The sequence below is a fragment of the Natrix helvetica genome (genome assembly GCF_964273705.1).
Source record: "Natrix helvetica genome assembly, chromosome: Z".
Lineage (NCBI taxonomy): Eukaryota > Metazoa > Chordata > Lepidosauria > Squamata > Natricidae > Natrix > Natrix helvetica.
Window position 1 is genome coordinate 137142228 of NC_138554.1, and position 21910 is coordinate 137164137.

General features: G+C 45.8%; 1 protein-coding gene across 1 annotated transcript in view; it reads left to right on the forward strand.

The window, feature by feature from the left end:
- DLEC1 (DLEC1 cilia and flagella associated protein) overlaps nucleotides 1-21910 on the forward strand; it is an 84606-nt gene that overhangs the window by 35637 nt on the left and 27059 nt on the right. Inside the window, exons 17-24 of the mRNA XM_081970185.1 lie at nucleotides 2648-2741; nucleotides 3832-3962; nucleotides 5745-5903; nucleotides 6549-6688; nucleotides 15102-15252; nucleotides 15349-15459; nucleotides 17733-17851; nucleotides 20123-20305. Of these exons, the coding sequence (XP_081826311.1) occupies nucleotides 2648-2741; nucleotides 3832-3962; nucleotides 5745-5903; nucleotides 6549-6688; nucleotides 15102-15252; nucleotides 15349-15459; nucleotides 17733-17851; nucleotides 20123-20305 (1088 nt within the window). The remainder of the gene's footprint in view (nucleotides 1-2647; nucleotides 2742-3831; nucleotides 3963-5744; nucleotides 5904-6548; nucleotides 6689-15101; nucleotides 15253-15348; nucleotides 15460-17732; nucleotides 17852-20122; nucleotides 20306-21910) is intronic.

The following is a 21910-nucleotide window of genomic DNA, read 5'->3' on the forward strand; positions in this document are numbered from 1 at the left end:
GTTAGTAACTCGGTTGTTAAATGAATCAGGCTTCCCCATTGATTTCGCTTGTTGGAAGGTCAGAAAAGGGGATCCCGTGACACAGCAGCCGTCATAAATATGAGCCAGTTGCCAAGCGTCTGAATTTTGATCACATAATCATGGGGATGCTGCAAAGGTCGTAACTGTGAAAAATGGTCATAAGTCACTTTTTTCAGTGCCGTTGTAACTTTGGACGGTCAGTAAATGAACTGTGGTAACTCGAAGACTGACTGTACTTCTCATTTACCTTACAATCCTGCATCAATCTAAATCTTAAATTCATGTTATCAGATTAAGTCCTGGAGATCTAACCTTAGTTAGACACAAAGATGCCTTGGTTGCAAGATCGATGTAGGCCATGCCCAGGCTGAGCAGGAGGGCTGCCATGCCCCTGCCGGAGCCTGAACCTGCAGAGGAAGATGTGCTGGCCCTGGAGTCCACGGAGATCGAGGGGGCGGCTTTGTTGGCTTCAGAGGAAAATGGGGAAGAGCAGGCCAAGTCAGGCTGGGGCAGTGATGGCAAATCTTTTTCTTATGGTGTGCCCAAATATACTATCGTGCGCGCACACGTGCCCACTCAATCTCTTCGCCCACCTGTACAAGCGCACGTGACCCCCTCCCCAGGCTATAGAGGCTTTCCTGAAGCCTGGAGAGGGTGAAAACGGCCTCCCCTGGTCCTCCGGAAGGGTGAAAAACCAGGTGGCCGCCATATACGTGCGCACCGGAGCTGACAGCTGGTGTGCCACCAAATATGGCTTCATGTGCCACCCGTGGCACAGGTGCCATAGGTTCGCCATCACGGGGCTAGGGCCTTTCAGGATTGGGACAGCTTGTAAGTAGGGAGGAAAGGGGGGCAGGATGACCAAGAGAGGCTAAGCAGTGAGCATGGGAGACAGAGCTCAGGCAAGGACCACCTGCTCCTAATCCGCGAGCACGGAGAGTGGAGAGAAAGCGAAAACAGCACAGACTGACCCGACTACTTGGGAAGAGAGCACCCCACCTCTCTTCACAAGGCACACTTGGGGATTGAGACTTAAGGAAACACTGTGGGGAGGGGCATTTGTCGGGAACAAACACTGAATTCATGGAGTATTGAGTGCCGACTTTTGAACTCTCCTAGATTCCTTGCATTCTTTCTGGATTTCTGGATTACTTGCCTTGCTCCTTCACTTTCTGGACTCCTGGATTTCTTCCTTTGCAGATGTGTTGTGCTGGACTACTTACAGCCAGACGCTGCTGGAGGTGTGTGTGTGTGTGTGTGTGTGTTGTGTGTGATCACTTTGCTCTGGGACTTGCCAGAAATGTGGGAGCTGAGGGGGGGCTTGAACTGCCAGCTGTCTTTGTTACCCCTGTGCCGTGCACCTGTTCATCACAAGGGCAGGGCCAAATGTTATCATCAGCCTGGAGCCCCTACCACTCTGAAAAAAGATCTAAGTCCTTCCCCTCCCTTGAAGTCCATTGACTCTTATCTGATGCCAATTTGCCTTTACCATTAGTAAATCAGATTCTTGTTTTCTTGTGCCTTGCAGTTGGTTATATCACATCCAAGAAACGGTTTGTTACTGTCCTCTATAAGTTATTTGCTGATGTTTACTTCTTCCTCATTCGCATCCTTCTGATCCCTCCTTGAATTAATAGCATTTCTCTTTCTGGTCACTGTCATCTCTATAAGCGTACTTTGGGATAATGCAGGTAGTCCTCAACTTAGAACAGCTTGTTTAGTGACAGATCAAAGTTATAACAGCGCTGAAAGAAGTGACCGTTTTTCATAGTTACGAAAGTTGCATGATCAAAATATCAGATGCTTAGCAACTGACTAATATTTATGACAGTTGCAGGTATCCCGGGGTCATGTGATCAACCTTCTAACAAGCAAAGTCAATGGAGAAGCCAAATTCACTTAACAACCGTGTTATTAACTTAACAACAGCAGAGGTTCACTTAACAATTGTGGCAAGAAAGGTCGTAAAATGGGGCAAAACTCACTTAACAAACGTCTCACTTAACAACATAAATTTTGAGCTCAATTGTGGTCGTAAGTCGAGGACTACCTACAGTATACTCCAGATCTAATGTAGTGGAGCGTAGACCACAACAGCTTATGTTAAATGTTTATTTGTTGTTGTTGCAGCAAATTGGACATGGCTGCCTTGTGGGAAACTATGTTTTACATACAGATAGTTCCTGACTTAAAACCGTCGATTTAATGACAGTTCGAAGTAATTTATTCTTGCCTCTTGAACTTACAACCAACGTAATATCCTCATGGTTAAATGATCAAAATTGGGTGCTTCGCAACTGCTATATATTTGTGAAGGTTGCAGCATCCTGGGGTTGTGTGATCACCATTTGCAACCTGGCTTTCAAAAAGCAGACTCAAAGGGGGAAGCTGGATTCGCTTAATGACTGCATGATTTACTTAACAGCAGTGATTCATTTAACAACCACGGCAAGCAAGGTGATAAAATTGGGCACAATTCACTTAACAACTGCCTTGCCTTAGCCATGGAAACTCTGGTCATAATAGTGACCTTAACTCAAATGTGATCTGCGTTTTAATTAAATGAAAATGAATACTTTTATCCTGTATGAGGGGATTAACTGCTCCTTCATTTCTGGAATTGTAGATGCTTAATAGCAGCCACTCTGCCATCACATTTAGATGGGGGAAAATCTTTGACTGCGACATAGTGGAAGTTGAACCTTCTACCGGAAAATTAGGTAAAATATCTTTTTATTGTTGGCTATAATAAAGAGAATATTAAAATAAGGAAACTTGGTAAGACCACAATTGGAATACTGAATCCAGTTTTGGTCGCCCTGATATAAAAAAGATGTGGGAACCCTAGAAAAAGTTCAGAGAAAAGCCACAAAGATCATTAGGGACTTGGAGATTAAACCATATGATGATTAAGGGAACTGGGAATGTCTAATGATAGCAATCTTCCAATATTTGAGGAGCTGTTTCAGAGAAGAGAAGGTCAATCTGTTCTCTAAAGAACCTGCAGAAGAAGAAACAATGGATGGAAACTAATCAAGGAGAGAAGCAACCTAGAACTAAGGAGAAATTTCCGGACAGCGAGAACAATTTTTCGGAGTATAAGACTCACCGGAGTATAAGACGCACCAAGGTTTTGAAGAGGCAAATTAAAAAAAAAGTTTTTGCACTCTGCAAACCTCCCAAAAATGACCCGTTTTTCACAAAAACGGGCCCGTTTTTTTTTCCCCCCAAAAAAGGGCATGAATAGCCCTTAGGAGGCTTGTAGAGTGTTCCGGAGGGTGGGGGGTGGGGGACAAAAACAAGCAAAAAATGACCTTTTTTTTCAAAAAAGAAAAAACATTAGGAAGCTTATAGAGTGCTCCTTAGGGGTTGGGGGGGGGGGAATTGAGCACAAAAGGGCCCATTTTGTCCTCATTTCTGCCCTCCCCAGCCATCAGGAGCTCTCTGAAAGCCTCCTAAAAGCTATGCAGGGCCATTTTGGTGAAGTGGGTGGGGTTTCAGGAGGCAAAAAATGCTGTATTCAGTGTATAAGACCCACCCAGATTTTCACCCTCTTTTTTGAAGGAAAAAGGTGCGTCTTATACTCCAAAAATATACGGTAATCAGTGGAACAGAATTTGCCTCCAGAAGTTGTGAAGTTGCATCACTGCAAGTTTTCAAGAAGAGATTGGACAACCATTTGTCTCAAATGATTGGGTTTCCTGCTGGTTTTAGTTTGGGAAAAAATGTTGGCTTTTTAAAAAAAAACTGTATCATCCCCCCTCCCTCCTCCTCCTCCCCCGATCAGTGTAAGAGGCTTGTCTTTTCTAGGTGCAGGTGCAAGTCATGTGTTTGAGTTTGTGATCACAGGAGGGAAGCCAGGCCGTTCCTGTCACAAGCTAGAGTGTGAAATCACTCTCTCACAGGATCCTGTCTTTTTGTACATCGAGGCCGACTTTAAGGTAGGAAGTTTCGCCTCTTTCAGGTGAATTTTCGTGACATCCTCTCTGTGTTTATCTCGACTGGCAATTCTGAGAGCTGTCATCATGCTTTATCGGGCCAGGAGGAATGGATTATGCTAGCATTTATGAAGATACCAGATTTAAATATATGAAATGTCTTATTATTTTGCTAATATTGAGCAGAGAGTAGCTATTCCCACTGTAACGGGAAAAAATGAGGAACAGAATGGAGAGAGGCTGTCATTCCTGCATCCTTCAATCTTGTTAACATCTGGCTCTTTCAGAAGGCTTCAGAGATTGAATATTTCTGGTCCTGATGGATGTTTGGTTTCATGTTAGTGGATAGTGTTTAGGAACAGATTGTCCTGGAGAAAATCTATTCGCTGTATCTGTTTACAAGAGTGGATAAACATATAACTAAGGCAGAATACTAACAAATAGCCCGAACTTACAAAGATGATCTCAGGAAAACTAAGGCTCAGAATGAAGTAAGACTTGCAACAAATATCAAAAACAATACAAAAGTTTCTTTCAACACATAAATAACAAGAAAAAAGTCAAGGAAACAGTCAGTCCACTAAAGAGAGAAGATGGCAAGGAAAGTAACGTGCAATAGAGAGAAAGCAGAGCTGCTTAACTCATTCTTTGTATCCGTCTTCACGCAAAAAGAAACCAGCCCAACTTACAAAAAAACTATTTTACACTTGTAAAAGACAGAGTAGAAATAAAAAAAATTAAAATAAGCAAAGAAATGATAAGAGAACACCTGTCTGACTTTGACAAATATAAATCACTGAGACCTCATGGGTTACATCCCAAAGTTCTGAAGGAGCTGGCAGATGTCATCTCAGAACCATTGTACCCAGGAGTGGGTTTCACATTTTGTTATTACCGGTTCATTACATGCGCACCTGCTCGCTTTGAGCCCCTTCCATGCATGCACCCAGTCTCAAAAACTTGCCTAAATAGGATGGTGCATTTCTGCTACCAGTTCGGATAAACCAGTTCAAACTGGCTGAATGCCACCTCTGATTGTACCATATCTTTCAAAGATCCCGAGGAACCGGGGAACTACCTGAGTACTGGAAAAAGTCAACAACTTGATAGAACATAATTTGTTTTAAGATATTTGCACTGGAATTTCATTTTTAAAGTTTGTGTTTAATTTTATCTTTATTTGCTCTTTACGTACATAGCTTAGAAACTTTTAGATCAGTGGGTCTCAACCTTCCTAATGCTGTGACCTTTTAATACAGTTCCTCATGTTGTGGTGACCCCCAACTATAAAATTATTTTATGTTTTCCGTATTTTTTTGAAAATATGTGTTTTCCAATGGTCTTAGGCGACCCCTGTGAAAGGGTCATTCGAGCCCAAAGGGGTCCCGACCCACAGGTTGAGAACCACTGTTTTAGATCAAAACAGAATTCAGAAGCCCTGTGCCCATTCACAATTATTGCAGAGAAGATTGCACTTTCTTAAGCCTGAACCTGGTCTGCTTCTCTGGCCAGCCTCCAAGTCCTATGGCATGCCAAGAAATGGAGGCCAAGGTAAAACTCTGGGGCAGAGTTGTCCTCAAGATTTGTTCCCCAAAATTAAAGATGACAGTGACTCACATTAAAAAATGGGCAGAGCTTTGATCCTGGCCACCATCTTGATTTTTTTTTTACCCTACCCTACAGACAGCTCTGAAAATGATTGTATCCTTCAGAGAAAGAAAGAAATGTCAAAAATAATAATAAAAGAAGTTTCTTTCAACATGTAATTGACCTAATTTTTCCTAGGGGCCTCTTCTTTCCATTGACGTGACATCCATCGATATGGGTCTGATTAAACTGGGAGAAAGCGTGACCTGTTCTTTGGAAATAGAAAACTTAAGTCAGCTGCCAGGAAAATGGAAAATTCAGGAAAGACCTACCTGCATAACAGAAAGAGGCATGGAGGTAATGTTGTTCCATGAGGCTTTTCATCTCATTTCCTTAAGTCTGACATCTGTTTCACTGACTAATCGGATGTCAGATCACAGCCAAGAGATCCCACCTTAACTTTGCCTTCTTCATTTCGTTATCCTGTGGCTGAACATGGGTTTAAATTGGAAAGCTCTCTAATGCAGAATACTAGTCGAGCTATCCTCAACCTGATACAGGTAGTCCTCAAGGTACAACAGTTCATTTAGTGACCATTCAAAGTTATAATAACTGGAAAAAAGTGACATACGACTGTTTTTCACATTTATGACCTTTGCAATATCCCCATCTGATCCAAGTCAGATGATCGCTGTGTCCCTGGAGTCATGTGATAATCTTTTATGATTTTCTGAGAACCAAAGTTAGATTTACTTAACAACCCTGTTACCAACTTAACAAATTGCAGTGATTCACTTAACAACTGTGGCAAGAAAGGATATAAAATGGGACAAAACTCACTTAACAAATGTCTCACTTAGCAATAGAAATTTTGGACTCAGTTGTGGCATAAGTCGAGGACTACCTGTACTCTAGATTGTTTGAACAATATGTCCCTTCATTTCCCACCCAGCCTCGAGGGTTCTGGATTATATGAACACTCAATTTTCTTTCTTTCTGCAGGATTCTGCATTCAAAATTCAACCTTCTAGAGGGGAATTGTGTCCTCTTGGCAAATGCCGTGTCTCGGTGTTGTTTACATCATATACATGTCATCATCTCCAAACTGCATTAGAGTTGGATGTAGAAAACGGAATTGGAAGGTAAAGATGGGAAAAGGAAGAGAAGTCATTGCAATTACTGGGAATCAAATTTTCCCAGCAAATACAGTTGATCAAAATCTTTGAGCCACTCTAGAGAAAGTAAGGTAGACGTTAGCTGTCACATTGAAAGGGCATTAATAAAATAAGCATCCCACTTATTAAATACTAATTGATAACCCGTCGTTGCCCAGGTATTTATTCATAAGGAGAAAACATAATGTCTAATTATTACCTGGCTGGGCCACGAGGGAGGTCTCCCCCTCGTGAAAATGTGCCCGCCGGGCTACCATGCATTTCATCAGCCGCGGGCCCAGGGTAGGGGTGGTGGGGTAGCGGTTATTGTAAAGGAGGGTCTTGAGCCAAGAGAGTCCACTGTGCTACAGATAACCGGTTGTGAGTCCCTATGTGTGAAGTGGGGCCCAGGGAGACAGTTGGGCTTGCTGATTGTATACCTGGCTCCTCGCTATGCATCAGCGGCCCTGCCAGAGCTCCTCGAGGTGATCTCCGAGATGGCAGTTGAGACCCCCAGGCTGTTAGTCATGGGGGACTTTAACTTGCCATCGGTAGGGGAAACTTCTGAGGTAGCTCGGGAGTACATGGCTTCCATGACAGCCATGGACCTGACCCAGGTAATTCGGGGCCCCACACACGAGGGAGGTCACACACTGGACCTTATTTTTGTATCTGGCCAGTGGAGGAGTGATCTGGGAGTAGGGGATTTAGTTGTCACGCCCCTGTCATGGTCAGATCACTCACTTCTCCGCCTCCCCGCGACTTTCCAACCACTGCTCCCCATCGCGGGGAGGCGGAACCGGAATGCTCTAGATGGTTCCGCCCCAGGTGCTTGATGGAACCTGATAGGTTCCAGACGGAGCTTGGGCCATTCCCTGTAGCCCTGACCCACACCCGGACGGAGGACCTAGTGGCCGCATGGAACAGTGCGGCCGCCGGTGCCTTGGACCGGGTTGCGCCTTTGCGGCCTCTCTTGCAGCATTGAATCACCCAGGCCCCTTGGTTTACCGAGGAGCTGGGGATGATGAAGCGTCGCAAGAGACGCCTAGAGAGCAGATGGAGATCGTCACGCTCCGAATCTGACCGAGCACAGGTAAGAGCCTATTTACGGACTTACCTTGTGGCATTAAGAGTGGCCAAACGACAATATTGTGCCACTCTTATTGCGTCCGCAGATAACCGCCCTGCCGCCCTGTTTAGGGTGACCCGCTCCCTCCTTTCTCAGAGGCCGCGGGAAGCACCCTTGCAGGATAGAGCAGAGGAGTTTGGGGAATATCTGCAGGACAAAATCGCTCAGATTCGCAGCGAATGGGTCTCCGCTAGCGGTCTAGAAGAGACGTCGGAGGCAGGTCTTGAGGCTCCATTCTGGGAGGAGTTTGACTCTGTTACTTCCGACGATATGGACGGGTTACGTGGACGACTGCGAGTCACCACATGTTTACTGGACCCGTGTCCCTCCTGGCTTGTACTGGCATCCTGGGAGGTCACACGAGGTTGGCTCCAGGAATTAGTGAACGCTTCACTGAGGGAGGGGTCCTTACCAGCCGTCTTGAAAGAGGCGGTGGTGAGGCCCCTACTCAAAAAGCCTTCCCTGGACCCAGCTAATTTAGTTAATTACCGTCCTGTCTCCAACCTTCCATTTTTGGCGAAGGTTGTAGAGAGAGTGGTGGCGCAACAGTTCCCACGGCACCTGGAGGAAATTGATTATCTGGATCCGCGCCAGTCCGGCTTCCGGCCCAGTCACAGCATGGAGACGGCATTGGTCGCGTTGGTGGATGATCTCTGGAGGGCCAGAGATGGGGGCTGTTCATCCATCCTGGTCCTGTTAGATCTCTCGGCGGCTTTTGATACCATCGACCATGGTATCCTATTGCGTCGCCTGGAGGGGTTGGGGGTGAGGGGCACCGTTTTGCAGTGGTTCTCCTCCTACCTCTCTGGTCGAACGCAATGTGTGTTGACAGGGGGGCAGAGGTCGAGCCCGAGGCCGCTCACTTGTGGGGTATTTTTAGGGGTTGTTTTTAAATACTGCTTTTAATGCTTTACTTGAAGGTACAGTTTTATATAGCCTCCTCCATTTATGTATTTATGTATTTATGTATTTATGTATTTATTTATATGCATTCCATTTGTGTTTTAGCCTGACTGTACACCGCCCCGAGTCCCTTTTGGGAGAGGGGGCGGTCTAGAATTACGAAATAAAGTAAAGTAAAGTAAAGGGGTCGGTCCTCTTGCCTCTCCTGTTCAACACACACATGAAGCCACTGGGCGAGATCATCCGTGGGTTCGGGGTAGATTACCATCTGTACGCTGACGATACGCAGCTGTACATCTCTACCCCGGACCACCCCAACGATGCCGTCGAAGTGATGTCCCGATGTTTGGAAGCCATTCGGATCTGGATGGGAAGTAACAGACTCAAACTCAACCCATCCAAGACGGAGTGGCTGTGGCTACCGGCACCCCGGTTCAACCAGTTACGTCCATCACTGGCCATTGGGGGCGAACAGCTGGCCCCCGTGGATCGGGTACGCAATTTGGGTGTCCTCCTGGACGCCCGGCTGTCAATGGATGACCATGTGACAGCCGTGGCAAGGGGGGCATTCCACCAGGTTCGCCTGGTGCGCCAATTGCGTCCCCTATTGGACCGGAACGCCCTATGTACAGTCACTCATGCGCTTGTGACGTCTCGACTAGACTACTGTAATGGTCTCTACATGGGGCTCCCCTTGAGATGCACCCGAAGGCTGCAGTTGGTTCAGAATGCGGCCGCGCGGACAATTGTGGGAGCTACTAGATGCTCCCACATAACACCTTTGCTGCGCAGGCTGCACTGGCTACCTGTGGCTTTTCGGGTGCGTTTCAAGGTGTTGGTCATCATCTTTAAAGCGCTCCATGGCACAGGACCTAGTTATTTGCGGGATCGTATCCTGCCCCATACATCCCTTCGGCCGATTCGCTCTCACAGAGAGGGACTCCTCCGGGTGCCGTCCACTAGGCAATGCCAGCGGGCGACGCCCAGGAGTAGGGCCTTCTCTGTGATGGGCCCGACCCTTTGGAATGACCTTCCCCCGGATATCAGGACTATTACCGACCTCCGCTCCTTCCGTAAGAAACTAAAGACCCACCTGTTCAATCTAGCCAGCCTGGCCTAATTCCTAATTCCCAATTTTAGTTCCTCAAGCCTGCATTTTTAAAAATTTTCTAGGGGTATACTTTTAGTTGTTTTTTAATTTAATTTTTACTTTTTACTTTTTGTACAGTTGTATGAGGTTTAATTCGTTTTTAAGGGTATGGGATATTCGTCTTTTGTATTCGTTTTAATGACACACCTGTACACCGCCCCGAGTCCCTTCGGGGAGAGGGGGCGGTCTAGAAATATTGAAAATAAATAAATAAATAAATAATGTTGGATTTTCCCCCTTACCAAAGGGAGCTCGCTTGTGGAGTACTGTGAAACTGTTACCATGGCAACTCCACTGCACTGTACAGTAGAAGCCATTTTAAGGCACAACAGGCTGAATCTTAACAGAACACACTGTTGTTAGGGGTGTCTTACCCACCCCCCACAGTATTTGTGTCCAGTGCATAAGTCTTTTGTGTACCAAGTTTGGTTGAAATTGCTGGAGGCATTCCAGAGTTATGCTGGAACACACACACACATAGCCATTTATATATAAATACTGTATTCTTTATGATTGTATCGGATATAGGAATTGTGGTTATACATGTATTTTATTTATTTTAAGTTATTTATCTACGTTATTATTACTAACTTATTAATATACAATAGAAAACAGTAAAAGAGCGGGAAATTCCAGAAAACAGAAACAAAGTTATTTATTTTATTCCCAGCTTGCTTGCTAGAATTTTAATTTAGGGCATTTTGTTAAACATTCATTGCTGAGCTGCTATGATGTTACAAAATGTTTAGGAATATTGTCTCCACTGAACGAAATAAATGGTCCGCAGCAAAAGCCGGCCAATCAGTTCACTTGACCTAGAAAGTCTCCTGCACCGGCCTTTTGGGCAACAGGAAACCCATGAATAATCCAACTGTGTTGCCTTAAAGGATAAGATTGGCAATGAAATAATGAATGAATGAATGAATGAATGAAAGAAATGAAATGAAATAATGAATGAATGAATGAATGATGAAAGAATGAATGAAATGAAATGATTGATTGAATGAATGACAAAGCTGAAGAGACAAGAAACGGAAAAAAGAATTGAAAAAGAAAGCAGGCAATATGCTAAATTGTTAAGCAGGATTTTGGAGAAATGTAGATAAAAGACGGAGGGGAAAGGGCAGCGAAAGCAACAAAAGAATGAAAGGAGGGTTTTATATATACAAGTAGTTCTCGACTTAATTGAGCCCAAAATTTATGTTGTAAAGTGAGAATTTGTTAAGTGAGTTTTGCCCCCATTTAACGATATTTCTTGACATGATTGTTAAGTGAATCACTGCAGCTGATAAGTTAGTAACCCGGTTGTTAAGTGAATCTGCTTCCCCATTGAATTTGCTTATCTGAAGGTTACAAAAAGTTACCACATGATCCTGGGGCTCTGCAATGGTCATAAGTATGAGCCAGTTGCCAAGCACCTGAATTTTGATCATATGAACATGGGGATGGCTGTGAAAAACTGTCCTACGTCACTATTTTCAGTGCCATTGTAACTTTGAATGGTCACTAAATAAACTGTTGTAAATCGAGAACTATCTGTATATTCAGCCTGGGTGGAATGTAACCCTTCCCGAAAGCCTTTGGTTTGTCCTGGATGAGAGTGTCTCAACCTTGGCCACTTTATTTATTTTATTTATTTATTTGTTTTGTCAAGCGTGTATAAGATAATAGAGATTTCTTAGGGTTTTTTTACAGGGGTTTTAAAATCAAATTTTAAGGGGAGCAGGGCGGTTGATTCGGATGGCTCAGACAGGCTTGGAGGGGGGGGGAGTCTGCTAGGGCACAGGCCAGAGCTAACTAATGGGTGCGGGTCGAGAGTGCTGGGGCGGGTTGGGATTCCGGGGGAGACATTAAGCCATTCCATTGGGGGGGGGGGTTACCATCACTATTGTTTGTGGGAGAGGCAGATATGGTGGGGGCCGAGGGCCAAATTATGTTCGGGGGACGCGGGTTCGCTGTTTAAGAGCGATCGGCGTTCCGACTCTCATCGCCCTTCTCGCACCCCTGGGTGCTCGGGATTGCAGGACCCTGGTCTCTGGCTGGTGTCGCTTAATGCCAGGTCAGCGGTGCATAAGGCCCCCCTCATTTACGACCTTATAGAAGAGGGTAGAGCGGACCTGGCGTGCATTATGGAGACCTGGTTGGGCCATGAGGGGAGTGTTCCCCTTAGTGAATTATGCCCATCAGGCTTCTGGGCGTTTCACCAGCTGAGAGCCCAGGGCAGGGGCGGGGGTGGTGGTGGCGGTAGTTATTAGGGAAAGTCTCGGACCTCAGGAGATCACTGTGCCTCAGATAGGCGGGTGTGAGTCCCTTTTTGTGAAATGGGGCCTTGGAGTTCAGGTGGGCCTTTTTGTTACATACCTGTCTCCCTGCTACGTTTCATCGGCCCTGCCGGAGCTGCTGGATGTGTTAGCTGGATTGACAGTTGATTTCCCCAGGCTTATGATCCTGGGGGATTTCAATCTGCCTTCCATTGGCGAGACATCCGAGTCAGCTCGGGAGTTCATGGCTTCCATGACAGCTATGGACCTAACTCAGTTAATTCAAGACCCCACCCATAATAGGGGACACACTCTCAACCTGATTTTTGTCTCTGGGCAGTGGATGAATGATCTAGATTTAGGGGATATTTCTATTCAACCCTTGTCATGGTCTGATCATTTCCTCATCAGGCTTGACTTCTATACTGCTACCCCTTGCCGCAGGGAGGCGGAACTAACTAGATGGTTCCGCCCCAGGCGGCTGATGGACCCTGAAAGGTTCCTGATGGAACTTGGAACTTTTCCTGAATCCCTTGCTCACAACTCGACCGAAACCCTAGTGGAAGCCTGGGATAGGCCGGTCATTGGGGCCTTGGATCGCGTTGTGCCTTTGCGGCCTCTGACCCGGTGTCGATCCCGGGTGGCTCCCTGGTTTTCCGAGGAGCTCCGGGAGATGAAACGCCGGAAAAGACACCTAGAGAGTGGCTGGAGGGCCAGCCGGTCCGAATCTGATTCATATTAAATCCTACTTAATGGCGATAAAAGCGGCAAAACGTCAACATTTTCCCGCTCTTATCGTGTCCACAGATAACTGCCCAGCTGCCCTGTTTAGGGTGACCCGTTCCTTACTTAACCAAGGAACTGGGGAAGACCCCTTGCAGGGTAGGGCTGAAGAATTTGTTCAGTATCTGGAGGATAAAATCGCTCAGATCCGGACAGGCTTGGACTCTGACTGGGTACATTCGGGCGAGTCGACGGGGATGAATCTTGTGGAGACAATTTGGGATGAGATTGACCCTGTGACCCCGAGGGCATGGACAGGATTATGAGGAGACTCAGTGCTGCCACTTGTGTGCTGGACCCCTGTCCCTCTTGGTTAGTTTTGGCTTCCTGGAAGGGGACACGAGGCTGGCTCCAGGCGATTACCAACGCTTCATTGAGAGAGGGGTTCTTTCCCTCTGCCTTGAAGGAGGCGGTGGTGAGGCCCCTCCTTAAGAAGCCTTCCCTGGACCCAGCTTCTTTAGCCAACTATCGACCAGTCTCCAACCTTCGCTTTGTAGCAAAGGTTGTCGAGATTGTGGTAGCACGTCAGCTTCCCCAGTACCTGGATGAAGCTGTGTACCTGGATCGGTTTCAGTTGGGTTTCAGGCCCGGGTACAGCACGGAGACGGCATTGGTCACGTTGGTTGATGATCTCTGGCGGGCCCAGGACAGGGGCTGCTCCTCTGTCCTGGTCCTATTAGGCCTCTTGGCGGCTTTCGATACCATCGACCATGGTATCCTACTGCGATGACTCGGGGGGTTGGAAGTGGAGGACACTGTTTTACAGTGGTTCTCCTCCTACCTGTCGTATCGGTCGCAGTTCGTGTTAACTGGAGGGCAGGGATCGACCCCGAGGCGTGTCACTTGTGGGGTGCCCCAGGGGTCGGTTCTCGCACCCCTCCTGTTCAACATATACATGAAACCGCTGGGCGAGATCATCCATGGTTTTGGGGTACGGTATCATCAATATGCTGATGATACCCAACTTTTCATCTCTACCCCAAACCACCCAAACGATGCCCTCGACGTGATATCCCGATGCCTGAAGGCTGTGCGAATCTGGATGGAGAGGAACAGGCTCAAGCTCAATCCCTCCAAGACTGAGTGGCTGTGGTTTCCGTCATCCCGATTTGTGCATCTTGTTCCATCTTGGATGATAGGGGGAGAAATTTTAGCCCCCTCAGAGAAGGCTCGCAATCTGGGAGTCCTCCTGGACACGCGGCTTAGTTTAGAACACCTGATGGCCGTGACCAGGGGGGCCTTTTACCAGGTTCGCCTGGTACGTCAGTTGCGCCCCTTCCTGGATCGGGATGCTCTATGCACAGTCACTCATGCCCTCATCCTTTCTCGCCTGGACTACTGCAACGCTCTCTATATGGGGCTGCCCTTGAAGAGCACCCAGAGGCTTCAGCTGGTCCAGAATGCGGCCGCGCGGGTTATCATGGGGGTACCTAGGTGCTCCCACGTTACACTCCTTTTAGGCGGCCTGCACTGGTTGCTGGTTGTTTTCCGGGTGCGATTCAAGGTATTAATTAAACAAACAAACAATATAACTATATACAAGATTATGAATACATGAAACGGATATGAATAAATGGGTTTGTTAGGACAGGGATGGTAGGCACGCTGGTGCGCTTATGCATGCCCCTTACAGATCTCTTAGGAATGGGGTGAGGTCAGCAGTAGACAGTCTGAGGTTAAAGTTTTGGGGGTTTGGGGAAACCACAGAGTCAGATAGAGCCTTCCAGGCGTTGACCACTGCGAGCAGAGGAGCAGAGGACTCTTCTCGTGAAATATCTCTGGACTCGCTCAATTGTATTAATAGCCGAAATGCAGTGTGGGTTCTAGACAGATAAGCTGCATTTGAGAATTGATTTAGCAAATGTTTTTTATGCTCTGGTTAGTAGTACAGTGTTACCAGAGAAGAAGCTACGCAGGATTAGGTTGACAACTCTTAGTGCCTTTTTGGCAATGTTGTTACAGTGGGCTCTGACACTTAGATCATTAGAGAGGAGTACTCCAAGGTCCTTAACAGGGTAGGGGTCATCTGCGAGGTCGTACTTCAAGATGTGAGAACTCCGACTCTCAGAATTCCCCAGACAGCCATGCCGAAGTTCACACATCTTCAAGTTGGCTTATCGGCAGAGGCTTATAAACCAGCATTGATGGCGATTGAGCGCCTCACTCTCTTTCCAGCCACATCCCTGTATCTGTGGAGGTGCAGGTGCCCCAGGTGTGCCTGCTGCCGAGTCACTTACACTTCGAACTTTCCATTGGGATCCCTGCCGAGGCAACAGCCCACCTCTTCAACCAGACGTTGCTCTCCACACCCTTTAAATGGGGAGAGGTAAGCGGGTGGGTCGTGGCGTTGACAGCCAATCCAAAGAATCCCATCCTTGTCCTCCTGTTAGTAAATGATCTGTCACCCTGATTGCCTTGACAGCTGCTTGGAAGCCAGGTGTCTTCGTGTGTGCTGAGCATCTCTCCAGAAAGTGGAGTTTTGGGCCCAAATGAGAAGAAGGAGCTCCGTGTGGTGATGACGTATAATAGGAAGGTTAGTTTGCTTGGAAATCCTTGCCTCTCAATCACGCAGAGGTTCATCATGGTAGCTCTTTCAATCTTGGCCAGCCAACCCACTTCTCCTTCACGCTGGTTTGATGTGCTGTCTGTAGACCTCTTTTTGTACTTTTTTAAAAATAAATTTTATTAATTTTCTATTCATTACATTTCTTAGTGCTTAACAAACATCGTGTTGTCTTGGTATTTGATTTGCTTAACAATACAGATTCCATTACTGCTCTCCACTCCTTTTTCCCAACCATTGGTAGAATAAGTTGCATGTTGGATAATATTCTGCATCTTCTTTCTGTTAGATTCTCAGTGTAAGTCTATCCATTTCTGCACAATCTAATATCTTCTTAATTATCTCTTCACCTTGTGGTGTTTCTTCCTTTTTCTAATATTGTGCAAAGATAGTCCTCACTGCTGTTAAGACTTCCAATATTAAATATATTCTTTTTGTATTTTATTGTTCCGTTTATAGGTAGTCCTCAACTTGAGCCCAGCATTTATGTTGCCAAGTGAGAAATCTGTTAATTTTGCCCCATTTTACGATTTTCCTTTCCCCATTTATTAAGCAATCACTACAGTTAAGTTAGTAACACGGTTGTTAATTGAATCTGGTTTCCCCATTGACTTTGCTTGTAAGAAGGTCTCAAAAGAGATCACAGGGGCACTGCAATGGTCATAAGTATGAACCAGTTGCCAAGCATCATGTGACCAAGGGGATCCTGCAACAGTCATAAGTGTGAAAAATGGTCGCAAGTCTTTTTTCAGTGCTATTGTAACTTTGAACGGTCACTAAATAAACTGTCATAAGTCGAGGACTACCTACAACAAAAATTACCATATTTTTGAGAGTATAAGACACACCTTTTTCCTTCAAAAAGAGGGTGAAAATCTGGGTGCATCTTATACACTGAATACAACATTTTTTTGCCTTCAGAAACCCCACCCCCTTTGTAAAAATGGTCGTGCATAGCCTTTAGGAGGCTTCCAGAGTGCTCTTGGGGGCTGTGGGGGGGCGGGCAAAAATGAGCACCCAGCTCCCAGAAGCACTTTACAAGCCTCCTAAAGTCTATGCATGCCCCCCCTTTTTTTTACACAAAATGGCCCCGCTTTTGTGAAAAACATGCCGTTTTTGGGAGGTCTGCAGAGTGCAAAAACTTGTTTTAAATTTGCCTCTTCAAAATCCTGGTGCGTCTTATACTCTGAAAAATACGGTTGCGAATTTTTACGAACCAGTATGCAATGGGATGGAGATGAGGTCTTTTTAATCCACTAACCACTCCACTATAGAATGCCCCCATCAGGACTCTTGGACAATAGGCAGAACCAGGTTTTGAGACCCTCCCAGAAGGCCAAGAGATTGGGGACAAATGCTACCTTGAAGGCAGTGGTGGGAACCTACTGGTTTAACAACCAGTTCGGTGATTGCGCACTCGCTTTACTCACATGCCTGATGCGCAGTTTAGAGAACAATTATCTTCCACATTACTGCTGGGGAGGAAAACAGCTGAGTAGCGGCAATATGCTCTCCCGTGCAATTCAACTGAGAAGATAAAGGTCAGTAAAGCACGGGGGGGGGGGGGCACTTGATCGTCAAAGCTACCGGTTCTCTGAACCGGTCTGAACTGATAGAATCCCACCCCTGCTTGAAGGGCATGATGTTCCAGAAGGTGAACGTTAGAGCAGAGAGAAGGCTATTGTGAATTCACCAGGCAGAGTTTTTTTGACAGCGTCTGCAGCTTGCCGCTTTTGCTGTCGCGAGTGGGGCAGACCCATCCCTTTGGGATGAGACAGTTCCTCAGCTCAGCCCAGTTCCTGATGCCTCTTGGGTTCCGTGTGGTCTTCTTAGAAAGTCAAAACCTTACAGTCCAAGGCCTTATTTGGAAGGGTGCATCTCTTCCCCAGGAAAAGGAAACAGTGAGTGGAAATGAGAAGCAGTAAACTTGGGAAGATGAAGGAGGAGGTTGCCAAGAAGTGCCAAATATTACCAGCCTGCCTTCTGAGAAATGGGAGGTGTTTTTTTTTTTAAGCTGTCACAATGTATTTTCAAATGTAGAGAGATCAGTAGCTTGTGGGGCTTGTGGTTTGCGCAAAAACTGGGTGTGATTTTGTGACATGCACTTCATATTCTTCATGAGGCAGGGCAAGGGTCTCTAGTTAAGATGTTGAGCTAATTCAGCAGGCTCATCCTGTTCTCTCAATAGTGCTGTATTGAATGTTGTTTCTGCTGAAACCAAGTTCTGTTCTTCTTCTTCTTAGGATAAGCCAGAGGACCTTATCTTGTGCTGTAGCATTGAAGATATGTCAGAACCACTATTTCTGTCTATTTCTGGTGAAATAAAAGGGCTGCGTGTCACTTACTTGATTCCCGCTGACAGGTAAAGAAAGTAGATATAGGTATAAGCGAGTAATGTAATTTATACGAATGATTCAGTTCCTTTCTGCTTTAATTCCAATTCATTCATTCATTCATTCAAAATCACACATGAAATGTCAGTACCACTTTATAAATTGATAGTAAGATCACACATGGAATACTACTTCCAGTTTTGGTCACCACATTACAAAAACGTTGTTGAGACTTTGGAAAAAGTGCAGAGAAGAGCAACTAAGATGATTAGGGGGCTGCAGACTAAAAGTTGCAGGAATTGGGAATGGCCATTCTAGAGAAAAGAAGGAGGAGTAGTGACATGATAGCAGTTTTTCAGTATTTGAGGGGCTGCCACAAAGAGGAGGGGGTCAGTTTGTTTTCCAAAGCACCAGAAGGCAGGACAAAGAACAATGGATAGAAATTAATCAAGGAGAGAACTGACCTGGAATTAAGGAGAAACTTCTTAACAGTGAGGAAAATTAACCAGTGGAATGTGCTTGCTTTCAGAAGTGGTAGAATTCAAGGTAAGTACTGTATTTTTCAGCGTATAAGACACACTTCCCTCCCCACAAAAGAGGGTGAAAATTTGGGTGCGTCTTATACGCCGAATGCAGTCCCGCCCACCCAGCAGCCCCCAACCTTTGGCCTCTGCCTCCCAGCAATTTACTTCCTTGCAGCAAACAGCAAACAGTCTGTTTCAGCTTCAGCGCAGCCTGATTAACACAAGTAGCTGATTGTCGGTTGGATCTGCCTCCCGACCACCAGTTGTTTCATGCTGCAGGGATTGCCATTGCCTATTGCTGCCTGCGTGCCCCATTTTCGGCCTGCACATCCTGTTTTCAGCCTCTGCATGCCCCATTTTCTGCACATTCTGATCCCCGCTGCCCGGAATGGATGGAAAATGGGGCACGTGGAGGCCAAAAATGGGGTGCATGGAGGCAGCAACAGGCTATGGCAATCCCTGCGGCCTGAAACAGCTGATGATTGGCAGGCCCGACAACCAACTGCTTGTGCTAATCAGGCTGTGTTGAAGCTGAAACTGAAACAGGCTATTTGCTGTTTGCTGCAAGGAGGCAAATTGCAGGGAGGCAGAGGCAGATCCTCCCCCTTTTTTTCCTCCCCAAAAGCTAGGTGCCTCTTATACTTCAGAGCGTCTTATACTCTGAAAAATACGGTACTTAATAAACAAAGCAGTCCCTACGGATTTTACTCAGCTAGTCATTGCCAACTGTAGGGGGCAGTGCTTATCACCATTTCAAGGCCATCGAGACAGTGCTGTCCAGAGATATTTCTGAAGTTCATGTGGCCAGCAAGACATTATGGAGAGCTGTTACCTTCCCACCAAACGGGTACCCATTTATTTACTAACACTCGCATGCTTTTGAACTGTTACGTTGGCAGTTGCTGGGGCAAGGACGGGAACTCACTCTATCGCATGGCACTTGGGTCTTAAACCTGCATCTTAACCACTGAGCCACCATGCTGCCCAACTATGGTACTTTCCTATATTCTAGTGTTCCCCTGAAAATAAGACAGGGTCTTATTTATTTATTTTTGGCCCTTGAAATAAGGCGCTTGGCCTTATTTTCGGGGAGGTCTTATTGTTTTTGAGGTGCAGGAGGTGGCGAGCGTGGTCACCTCATGGCTGCTGCTGTGTTGCAATATTTTCAGGGAGGGCTTATTTTTGGGGGAGGGGCTTATTTTAGCGCATGCGCTCAAAAGCCTGGTTGGGCTTATTATCCGGGGAGGTCATATTTTCAGGGAAACAGGGGTACTATAATACAGGAGTCTCCAAGACTGTTTGCTTTCCCTTGGGAATAGATAGATGGAGCTTGGCATTGGTCAATCTTGGATCTTTTGCAGTGGTGCAATGATCCCAGGATAATTCCCTGCTTGAGCTCTCCTCTGCAACAAATGGATGATTTTTGCCAGAAGAAGGAAGCAATTGCTAGTTTTCCACAAAAAGTCATAAATCATGGCCACATGACCACAGGACATTGCAAATGGTCATAAATGCAGCCTGGTTGCCAAGCTACCCAAAATATGATCAAGTCACCAGGGGTGTTACTAATCATCGGAACTTCTGATCTGTGTTTTAAGTAGCCTGGGGATGTCCATTGTAACTTTGAACAGTCCCTAAGCGACCAGTCGTAAGTCGAGGACTACCTGTAAAGAAGTCTTTCATTGCCCTTTAGGCCTGGTATCTTAGTCGTCCCTTTCTGGGCACTCGTCTCTAAAAGGAAAGGTGGCTTGCTTAGCCTCTGTTCTTGTTCTGCAGTGATGAGGAACAAAACGTAACGGATTCAGAAGACCTAAAACTCAACTTTGGCTCTGAGGTGGCCTTGCAGAGCGTGATAAAGCGTCAGCTGATCATTACCAATCATTCGGAGTCAATTGCTCCCTTCACCATAGAAGTCGATTATTTCAGCAGCCCTCCGCAGCCTTCTGAGGATCGAGATGGGTACGCCTTTTTTCCTTCCGTTTAACCTTGAGTGGGAGGGCCAAAACTCAGCTAACTCTTGCTTAGTAGACTTCTCACAGGCCCAAATATTTTCATGCCTGCGTAGTTACAAATATTCAATTCCTCAATAATTCTAAACACTTTCTAGGCTGGGTATCCAGAGATAGGAATGGGACAATTTATCATAACAAACTTGCCGCGGGGACAACTCGCCGCAAGACAATTTAACTATTCAACTTAACTATTTAAAATAAATAAAATTTTTAATTGTTGTCATTCACATTTCATTCTGTCCCTCCCTTTGTAACTTTTCGCTGGTGATTCTATTCCACCATTTCTTTGATACTAGTTTAACTCTAGTCCTGTGGCGAATTGTCTCATGGTGAGTTGGTCAGAGGTGGTATTCAGCAGGTTCTGACCAGTCTGGAGAAATGGTAGCGGAAATTTTGAGTAATTCGGAGAACTGATAAATAGCACCTCTGACTGCCCCCCCCCCCCCGCCATCTATTCTCTTCTTCTCGAGTCCCAGCTGATGGGGGGGAATGAGGATTTTGCAGTATCCTTCCCCTGCCACACCCACCAAGCCATGCTATGCCCACCAAGCCACGTCCACAGAACCGGTAGTAAAAAAAATTGAATCCCACCACTGGAGTTGGCTGTGAACAATTGGCTGTAGCCAATTGTCATAGACCCTCCAGAGATGGGCTTTGAAAAAGTTGATTGTCCTTTCTCTCTAATGTCCCATTCAGCTAATCCCACCAATGTTTCTGCTGCAAGGTCCATTTTCTTCCTTTTTAATAATTTTTCCCAACTGCTGGCTCAGTGGAATATTACCAGATGGGACACAGGATATGTGAAGAAAGGTGTATTACTCTGTTTTTGATTTAGAATAACTTTATTGTCACTGAATGTACATTAATTGGCATACATTAAAATGAAATTACTGTACTTTGCACACAGCTCTCAAAGTGTCTCCATCTCTAATATAAACATAAACATGACGATAGATAGATAGATAGATAGATAGATAGATAGATAGATAGATAGATAGATAGATAGATAGATAGACAGACAGACAGACAGACAGACAGACAGACAGACAGACAAATAGCACAGTCTATTTTGGATGCGTACATGTGCGTGACGAGATAAATGAATGTTGCCGAGTTTTCCCAACTGATGGAGGGAACAAAGCTGTTACAGAATCTGGTAGTCCTGCTAGAAATACTTTGAAACCCCCTCCCAGAGGGGAGCAACAGAAACAGAGACCGTGAAGAGCTTGCAGCTCTAAGCACATAATGCTTAGTAAGCAGAATCCTGAATGACAGGAAGCGAGCTTCCTATTATCTTCTCTGCTGCTCTCACCACTCTCTGTATGGACTTTCTATCTAAGATTCTGCTGCTCCCAAACCAAACAGTAATCTATTGACAGTTCTCACATCAATAGAAACTATAGGCTGTCTGTCTGTCTGTCTGTCTGTCTGTCTGTCTGTCTGTCTGTCTGTCTGTCTCATATCTGTCCGTCTGTCCTTCTGTCCATCCATTGTCTATCTGTCTGTATTTCTTTCTATCTATCATCTTCTATTGAACCTATGCTTACAAAAC